This window comes from Balaenoptera borealis (assembly GCF_965194805.1).
Source record: "Balaenoptera borealis genome assembly, chromosome: 7".
Lineage (NCBI taxonomy): Eukaryota > Metazoa > Chordata > Mammalia > Artiodactyla > Balaenopteridae > Balaenoptera > Balaenoptera borealis.
The window spans coordinates 81,165,174-81,175,459 of record NC_138864.1 but is presented as its reverse complement, the minus strand read 5'-3'; the positions used below and the strand labels follow the sequence as shown (position 1 = coordinate 81,175,459).

At 39.6% G+C, this 10,286-nt stretch overlaps 1 protein-coding gene across 4 annotated transcripts in view; it reads left to right on the top strand.

Annotated features, from left to right (window-relative positions):
- Nucleotides 1–223: 223 nt before the first annotated feature.
- HIBADH (3-hydroxyisobutyrate dehydrogenase) overlaps nucleotides 224–10,286 on the top strand; it is a 105,775-nt gene continuing 95,712 nt past the window's right edge. The window contains exon 1 of one of the 4 annotated variants that reach the window (XM_082398017.1): nucleotides 224–427. In XM_082398017.1, the coding sequence (XP_082254143.1) occupies nucleotides 337–427 (91 nt within the window). In that variant the 5' untranslated portion in view covers nucleotides 224–336. The remainder of the gene's footprint in view (nucleotides 428–10,286) is intronic. The other 3 variants (XM_082398019.1, XM_082398016.1, XM_082398018.1) reach the window with 3 other exon arrangements.

The window sequence follows — 10,286 nt, the reverse complement described above, 5'->3', positions numbered from 1 at the left end:
CAAATGAGGGAGGAGCTTGGGGGCGGGGCCAGGGCTCCGGATGTGCTAGTACGAGAAGGCCTCCTATTCGTGGTTCGCAAAGGGAGAAGGATATGGGAATTCTGATTGGTCTGCTTCCCTGTCCGTAAGGGGATTGACGTCCCATGTCCCACCGGGCCGCGCCTCTCGGCTCCGCGCTCCTCCCCTCGCGGGTAGGTGCCCGCCCCGAGCAGCAGAGCGCGTGCGCTTGCGGCCCTACGCCGCAGCCGATCCCGCCCGCCGCACCACGCACCCTAGCAGTCAGTGGGTGAGCTGGGAGCCGCGGAGGTCACTGTGGGGAGGCGGGGCGGGGGCAGCATGGCAGCCTCCTTACGGCTCCGTGGAGCCGCCTCCGGCCTCCGGTACTGGAGCCGCCGGCAGCAACCGGCAGTGGCCAGCCTTGCAGCGGGTAAGGACCTCGCGCCTTCTTCCCCCGTCCCTCCTCCGGCCGCCCGCTTCGCGTGCCCTGACTGCTGAAGAGGTCTTTTCACCGGAGGCGCTGCGGTTGGATCGGGGCTTAAAACCCAACATTTTGACTGGTTCCAAGGCCTGGCCTCTTCTGGGCTCGCGCCACTAGTGCTTCCCCCCATTCTCCCCACCCAGATCTAGATGAATGGGGTTTGGCGTCCTTTTGGGACTTAGGAAGGAATGGGAAGAGCTTGGGGTAGAGAGAGGAGTATTTGGGTCCGAGTCGTGCTTCTTTGGAGTTAGGGCTTTGAGGACAATTGGAGGGCCCAGCCCCAGGGGCTACCCCCTACCCACCCCAGCGACCCCTGGCCTTGCAGCGCCCCGGGTGGGCGCGCTCTCCGGCCGCAGCCCTGATTTTTGTTTTAATCACCTTAATTGTTTCTGATGTTTTTACACAAGTGAAGTCTTACAAATCAGGTGATCAGTCTTTCCAGCAGTTTTAAGTCACCCTTGACCGGCCAGGCGGGCTTCCACCGCTTCTCTGTAACTGTGCTACCTGAAGATGGCACTTCTGTCAAATTATTAACCAGAATACTTTCAACGTTCTCAAAATTGTGGCCTGAACCTATCCTGCTTCCGTCCCCTCCCACCCCTCATATCATTATAAGTTATGGAAGCTAACCATCGATTTAGGAAGAGGCAGTTTTTAGACCCACAGAGAACTAATCTTTCATTTTACAGATGGAAGAACCTAAAGCTCCTTGGATAAGTGAATTAGGATATTACAGCAGGATCTAGAAAGTGGTCCTTGATTCTTTATGATTCCTGCACTGTTCTTCTACAGCAGGATTCCTCTTCAATTGAAAAATTGGTTGATTTGTGGGGAAACTGCCATTGTCTTCCTGTAAAATTTTTAGTTTTGAAAATGCACTATTTAGCACTCTCATACTTGGGAGATTGAAAAAGCCTTGGTATTAATTTTTTCTGATCTTTACTTAAAAAAAAAAAAAAAGGCTGGGAATTGAGTTCTTAACAGCCTTCCTTCCTCCCCCTCAGTAAAAATCTAAGCAGAAGAGTGAATTTCCTCTGGCTTGAAAAGGGAAAGCTTCATATGATGGGAGAGAACAGATGTCTGATACAGAATCACAGAAATGAGATACAAACTCACAGAAATTGCCAAACTTGAGTGTAACCACTGTTTGAGCTACATGTATTGAACTACAAAAAATGCCTCCTACATTGGAGATACTTAAAAAAAAAAGATCACTCTTCTGCAGTAGTAAATGTAGCACCAGTTTTCACATGAATGCACAATTCTTTCAGTTTTGATTAGTCAAGGAAGACATACGTGCTGTTTAGTGGTTTTACAAGGTGTTCTAACCGTATTTTAATGAACCCTTGAAGTACCTTTTAGAGTTACAGGAAAGTTCTTAAAATTCATGGAAGAAGAGTCTGAGGCCTGTGACTATAATAAATGCTTCTGTAGACTGGAAAGGCCTACCTTGAAATGCTGGTAGACTACTTTGGCATATAATCTTGTTCTTTGACCCAAAGACATTGTAAGAATATAGATTTATGACAAGTTAAGAATTTGTGTGTGTGTGTGTGTGTGAGATGATTGTTTAAAATGCTTCAGTAATTGTTTTTACTCTGTGGAATTGTTTTAAACATTTTTGTTAATTTTAATTTACTACAAAAGTGTTAACTTTTTTGATGTTGGAGTCTTAAAAGAAAAATTATGTGCCAGTTTGGAGTCTAGGGACATTAAGAAAAAGAACTGTGTTCAAATAGTAACATTATTTAGTGTTCTGAATTCTGTGGGATGTTTGTCTCCATGGTATGTTTAAGATGTTTATATCATATGGAGGGTAATATTATAAAGATCTATACAGTTATTTACAGTTTGAAAAAAATGAAATCTAAAAGTTGCTGGTAATAGCATGCCTTACTTTTAAAATATTTAAAGCATAGAAAAGGAAATAGAAAAATGAGAAATATTAAACTAGACATACATTACTATTTTTTCATACATTACTATTTCATCACCATTTAATAAAAGTAAGTTTTATGTTTTATCTTAAAAGATAATTAAATTTAGTTTCAGACTTCTTTGTACAGCCAAAAAAATGACAGATGTTGACCCTCTACAGTCATTTGATTCACTAACAAGTACAAGGAAAAATAATTTGTAGCAGATCATCTTAAAGCGACCATCTGACCAAAAGTGGAATGGGAAAATTAGCCAGCATTATAGACAGAAATGGGAATACAGTTCTTTTTTATTATTGGCTCTTTGTGTGTGTACGAAATCTGCCTTCAAAACAGCATAACTCGTTGTATAAATAAAATATATAATGCCATTTTTTTCCTCTTTACATTAGCTTCTAGGGTTGCACATGAAACTCTGAAAAGCTGCACATGACCCTGGGGACCAAAAGTTGACCTTAAACTTGTGAAATTGCATAAGGAGAATACAGTTGACCTTTGAACAAAATGGGTTTGAACTGCATGGGTCAGCTTATGCGTGGATTTTTTTCAATAAATTTGTACTACAGTTGGTTTAACCTGCAGATTTGGAGTCATGGGTGTGGAGGGCCAACTGTAAATTATACTTGGATTTTGTGAGGAGCGTCAGTGCCCCAACCCCACTCATTGTTCAAGGGTCAACTGTATTTCTAAAATAACTTGACCCAAATAATAAAGGCCTTTATAGAGTAAGTCACTACCCTTAGTTTAGTAACTCTTAGCATTAAAGCAAAAAGAATGCTTATGACGTAATATGTGATAAAGTAGGACACAAAGTTGTATATACAATATAGAGTCTCATAATGAAAAAATGCATTCAGAAGACTAGAAGGGCTATACAAAATGCTAACTGATTATTTTTGTGTAGTGAGATTAACTTTTTCCCTTATGACTTTATACTTTTCCGTATTTTTCAGTTTTCTACAATGAATTACTCTGATGAGAGAAAAAAACTTTTAGAAATGTAAAATAACCTATTACCAATTTTTGCATTTTGAAACTTAAGAGTCGCCTGATTTTTGGTGGCACTTCATGTTACCAAGATATGGATAACTTTGTCCATGTCCCATTGGAGAAAAAGGTCATAATCTGTAAATTTACATCTATAAATTTAGAAACTAACTTTGCCAAATTTTCTGGCTAGTTTCTTCCTCCTCCTGGCTGCTGCTTAAGTAGTGCTACTGAGAGTCACAGGAGTTTGCTGATTAGATACAATCTTTTCTTTAATCTCTAGTTCATTTCCTATTACATACTCCGATTTTTCACAGCTATTCCTAAATCTTTTACTTAGGGCTGCCAATCTGTGAACAGTCATCTGCAGAGAGATGGAGGTACCATAATTGGTTTAGGTAATTTGGAACTTGACCATAGGTCTGGGAGGAAAGGATATTGGAGAGTCAACCTGCAGCGTTTGCTTAATGGTTGCTGCAATATAGATTATCTTTGCTGGATCCACTTTATCACTATCTTTACTCTTGCTTCAGCACTGACTTTTATCCTCATTTGATGAAAACTCTCTCTAGTTAGTAATTCATTCATATAACGTTATTAAACACTCACTGTGTGCCAATTTATTTATTTCATTTCATTATAAAAGTAGTTATAAAAGTTACATGCACATGGTAAAAACTCAAAAGTTTATAAAATGAAAAGTAAAAGAGTCTTTTCTCTAACTCTGACTCATCAGTCCAACTTTCTAGCTGTAACTGCTGTTTCTTAAGCATCTTACAGAAATTTGAAAACATTTAATGCATATGTATTCTTTTTTCTCATATACTGTATGTTACTATATATAATGCTCTGCATCTTGCTTTTTTTCACTTAATAACATGTCCTGGAGATTTTTTTCCTTATACTTTTAGATAGATATATCACATTCTTTTATTTATTTATTTTTATATTTCTGGCTGTGTTGGGTCTTCGTTTCTGTGCGAGGGCTTTCTCCAGTTGCAGCAAGTGGGGACCACTCTTCATCGCGGTGCGCGGGCCTCTCACTATCGTGGCCTCTCTTGTTGCGGAGCACAGGCTCCAGATGCGCAGGCTCAGTAATTGTGGCTCACAGGCCTAGTTGCTCCACGGCATGTGGGATCTTCCCAGACCAGGGCTCGAACCCGTGTCTCCTGCATTGGCAGGCAGATTCTCAACCACTGCGCCACCAGGGAAGCCCTATCACATTCTTTTGAACATTACATACTATTTCATTGTATTGATTTTCTATGAAATATCAAGTACCTTGTTAATGTATATTTAGTTATTATAAATTAAGTGCCCTGTTAATGTGTATTTAGTTATTTATAATGTTTCTGTTGTTACAAACATTCCTATAGTAAACTATATTTTTGTGTCGTTCAGAGTTTATATATAGTAGAGGTCAGCAAACTGTGGCCCAATAGCTGGGTCCCTGTTTTTGTAAATAAAATTATATTGGAAAACAAGCACAGCCACTTGTTTTTATATTGTGTATGGCTGTTTTAAAACTATAGTGGATGAGTTGAATAGTTGTGACAGAGGCCTCATGGCCCCAAACTGAAATTGTTTACCCCCTCACCCTTTAAGAAAAAGTGTGCTGACCCCTTACGTATAGTATAAATTCCTGGAAATGGAATTACTGGGTCAAAGAGTATGTACATTTTAAATTTAAATTTTATAATAAAATTCAAATGTAGATCTTTTTTCAGATTGCTGTCTAAAAGGATGACATAAAATACAGTTCTACAGTGTATGAGAGTATATGTTTTATCAGTCCTTTCTAACCAGGTGTGAGTTTTATCAAAGAAACACATTTGTCCAGCTGATAGGTGAAAATGGTATTACATTGCTTTGTTTTTCATTACTCTAGTTATGACAGAAGTTGAGCATTTTTTCAAAGTTTTTTTTTAATATTTTCTGTTAACTGTCATTTTGTGATTTTGGCGTACTTTAAAACAATGGATTATTTACATTTTTCTTCCAGATTTTAAAGTTATTTGCATATACAGTAAAGTAGCCCTATTTCTATTGTGTGTTGCAAGTAATCTTCCTAGTTATTTGTATTTTGTCATGTTTGTGATTTTTTTTTGAGATGTGCTAAGTTTTTCCCCCTTGTTTTATTATGAACAATTTCAAACAAAGTATTGAAAGAATAATGCCATGAACATCTGTGTACTCTTTGCTCGGTGTCAACGGTTGTTAACCAACCTTTTGCCATATTTGCTTTATTTCTTTCCAAGTATATTCATATCCCACCTGTATCATTTGAAATTAAAATGCAGACACTATGACACTTTCAACCCTAAATGATTCAGCGTGAATCTCCTAAGAAGGACTGTCTCCTACCTAACCAAATTACCATTTACCTAAGACAATTAGCACTTCCCTGGTATCATCCTAATATACAGCTCGTATTTAAAATTTCATAATTTTCCTTAGAATGTCTTAAGACTTTTTCCCCCCCAAATCCAGATCCATTCAGACTTCACACGTTGCATTCGGTTGATATATCACTTTAGTATCTTTAGATTGAGAAATGTCTTCTCTTGTTTGTTTTTTCTGTAAACATGTTGACTCTTTAAAAACAACTTTATTGCAATATAGTTGACTTACAATAAACTGCACCTGTTTAACATGTACAGTTTGATGAGTTTTGATGTGTATATACCTGTGAAACCATCAAACCATCATCACAATCGAGACAGTGAATGTACCCATTCACCCCTCCCCCATCAGTTTCCTCATGCCTCTCTACATACTCATACATCTATAATTGTACAGTTCCACTGGCTAGATAGATTCCTATCTTGATATCTTGACAGTTGTTTTTTGTTTCAGTTCTTTAAAGGTGATGCTCTCCTGTTTTCTCACTGGCTTTGTTTCTGACAGGAAATCTGCCTTCAATCTTATCTTTGTTCCTCTGTACATATGTCTTTTTTCTGCCGGTTGCTTTTGAGCATTTTGATTATGATGTGTCTTGGTATAGTTTTCTTCATGTTTCTTGTGTTGGGGTTCATTGAGCTTGGATGCATGGGGTTTATGGTTTTCATCAAATTTGGAAGTTTTTCCCATTAGTTCTTCACATATTTTTCTTGTCCCCACTTTGCTCTCCTCTCATTTGAGGACTCCAATTTTGCTATGTATTTGGCTGGTTGAAGCTGTCTCACTGCTCACTAATGTTCTTTTTATTTTTTAAATTCTTTTTTCTGTGGTTTGTTTTGGATAGTTTCTGTTGCTTTGTTTTTAAGGTCACTATCCTTTTCTTCTGTAATTATATTATAATCCAACCTATTGCTGTGTCCTTTTACTACTGTATTTGAAATATTTTCCATATCTGTCTTTTCTATAGCCACCACTCTTTATTAACTCTGCCCTTACTGTGGACTGAATGTTTGTAACCCTCCAAAATTCATGTGTTGAAATCCTAATTCCCACTGTGGTAGTATTAGGAGGTGGGGCCTTTGGGAATAATTGGGTTATGAGGGTGGAGCCCTCATGAATGGGATTAGTGGCCTAAAAACAGGAAGGAGAGCTTGTCCTCTCTCTCTGCTCTCCAGAGATACAAGAAGATGGTCATCTACAAGCCAGGAAGTGGGCCCTCACCAGATACTGGATCTGTTGCCTACTTGATCTTGGTCTTCCCAGCCTCCGGAACTGTAAGAAATAAATGCTTGTTGTTTAAGTCATCATAACAAATATACTATGGTATATTTGTTATAGCAGCTGGAATGGACTAAGACAGACCTAGACAGTCACTTTTATGTTGATCTTTTTGCCTCCAGGCTCTTCCTTTAGTTCATCCATTGTACACTGCTGCCTCATTTCTGTCCTAAAGCATGGGTTTGGTCAAGTCATTTCTCTTGCCCAAACCTTTCAGTAACTACCTGTCTTAGTCTGTTTGGGCTGCTATAACAAAATACCATAGACTGGGTGGCTTATAAACAACAGAGAACTATTTCTCACAGTTCTGGAGGCTGGGAGTTCGAAAATAAAGGTACTGGCATATTTAGTGTCAGGTGAGGGCCTACTTCTTGGTTCAAAGACGGCCGTCTTTTCACTGTGTCCTCACATGGTAGAAGGGGATGAGGGAGCTCTCTGCGGCCTCTTTTGTAAAGGCATTAGTCCTGTTCGTGAGGGTTCTCCCCTCATGATCTAATCACTGCCCAAAGGCCCCACCTCCAGATACCCTCACACTGGGAATTATTTTTTCAACATAGAAATTTTGGGAGAACCAAACATTCGGTCTGTGGTACCACCACTTGCTTACAAAATACACTCAAGTTGTTTAGAGCATACTTCCCAGCCTTCCACATTATGGTTGCATTTTTTCTTTCAATCTTAATCTTGCTGTTTTGTTTCTTTGTGCGTCCTGTAGGAAGAGTGGAGGGCAGTTAAAAATGAAGAACCTAGAGTCAGATTGGCTGAATATGAATTTTGGCATTACAACCTTATAAAGTCTTGGGCATTTTATTTAAACTAACCAAGTGTCAGGGACCTGAGCTGGAAGATAGGCTTAATGATGGGATGGGATGACAGTGCTATTTATAAAGTACTGAGTATAGTGTCTGGCATGTAGTAAAATTGCCACAAATATTAACTTTTATTATTATTCATTTTTTCTTGGCTTTCCTATTTCCTTGCATATGCTCATGTGCATACTCATTCCTTTTCTATATGGAGCTCCCTTTGTTCCTACTCTAATTCCATTTGAAAGCCTACCCATCCTAGAATACTCAGGTCAAATGCTAGCTTTTTCAAGTTCCCAAATCAGATGAGTTCTTTAGTATCAGCATTATTTTTCATACTTTATCCTTTACTTTCTTTTTTTTTTTTTTAATTATTTATTTATTTATTTATTTATTTATTTGGCTGTGTTGGGCCTTCATTTCTGTGCGAGGGCTTTCTCTAGTTGCGGCAAGCGGGGGCCGCTCTTCATCGCGGTGCGCGGGCCTCTCACTATCGTGGCCTCTCTTGTTGCGGAGCACAGGCTCCAGACGTGCAGGCTCAGTAGTTGTGGCTCACGGGCCTAGTTGCTCCGCGGCATGTGGGATCTTCCCAGACCAGGGCTCGAACCCGTGTTCCCTGCATTGGCAGGCAGATTCTCAACCACTGCGCCACCAGGGAAGCCCCTATCCTTTACTTTCATGTTTTAGTGTCTGTGTACATAGTTGTCCTCTTGTGTTTTAAGCTGGTTGAAAGCAAGGACTGTATGTCATTTGTGTCTTTAATGGCATCTGCCATGGTACATATGATAGTTGCTTCATGTTTGTTGAATGTGTGAATGAATTATGGTTCTACCTTGCTATAGTTATTAAGTGTTTGACTTAGAGTGAGTTGCCTGTTAAAATTAACTGCATTTAAATAATGATATTCCTAGTTTCTAATGTTCTTAGTTAAATTATACCTTTTCAAGCTTAACACAGTAGTCAGGCACACCAGTTGTTAGTATTAGAGTTCTCTTACAAAGTATACTTCTCATTCTGCTTAATATCAAAATAAAAATTCAGTGAGGTGTCATTTCTCTGTCATTAAACCCCTTGTGAACCAGAAAGTTAGGTGCAGGACTCCTATCATACCCAGCATGTTAAACTCAGCACTGGTAAGGCGATGATGCACAGGAATGACACCCATCTTTAAATGTTAGAGACAGTCATGGAGTTCATAGGAATTAAATGTGCTTCTGACCCAAGAAGACCTCTATTGCTTAAGCATTAGGGCTTCAAATAATTTGCTTTTAGGAAATCTCATTACACTGAGATTAAGTTGAAGGAAGAGCAGGGATCCGTTAGTTGAGAGGATCTGAAAAAGGGTGACTGTGATTAGTTGGTGCACTACACAGTTTTAAAACTGGAGTCCTTGAAAGAAAAAGGAAAAATAAAGCTGGGAAATGATAGGGAAAAGGGCAAGTGGAGTTATTTCTCTTTGTTCTCTCACTAGACTGTGAACTTTTGGAGGGCAAGGACCACGTCTTGCTTGTGTCATAGTACTTCATGCAGTAAATACTTGAGTGGAGTTCTAAATCTAGAAATAGAGAAATCGTGTCTAATATTATTTTCATGGTGATGCGAATGCTGTCTGCTCTCTTGCAAAAAGCATTACCTTGAATTGTATGCCCCAGTGTGATTTCAAAAAGCCTTTTGTAAAAAGGAAGAAAATCAAACAGAACCTGCATACAGCTTTTTGTGTGTGTGTGTGTGTGTGAATTTATTTATTTTTTTTGGCTGTGTTGGTTCTTTGTTGCTGTGCGTGGGCTTTCTCTAGTTGCGGCAAGCGGGGACTACTCTTCATTGCAGTGCGTGGGCTTCTCATTGTGGTGGCTTCTCTTGTTGCGGAGCACGAGCTCTAGGCATGCGGGCTTCAGTAGTTGTGGCTTGCGGGCTCTAGAGCGCAGGCTCAGTAGTTGTGGCTCATGGGCTTAGTTGCTCTGCGGCAGGCATGTGGGATCTTCCCGGACCGGGGCTTGAACCCATGTCCCCTGCATTGGCAGGCGGATTCTTAACCACTGTGCCACCAGGGAAGCCCTGCATACAGCTTTTTAAGAACAATTTTCTTTTTCTGTAAATGGAGATGCCTCTTCTCTGAAAGTGCACGGAGTTGTTATCTTAGGGTCCTGAGACTGTTACCCTGGCCATGGAAAGCCCATGGAAGTGTCCCCCTGCTCTCTCCTAGGACCCCATTTATATAAACTGGTGACTTTTGGTTGAAATACATTCTTCTGGGTTTAACATTTTTATTAAGATTGTTTTTTATACCATTGGAGGGGATGGTTTCTATAAATGTGGAAGTGGGAAGGTAAAACGTTTTCCCATTCTTGGACCTTGTCCAAGATACAGGTTTTTATTGAATACTTCCAGTTTTTAATACAC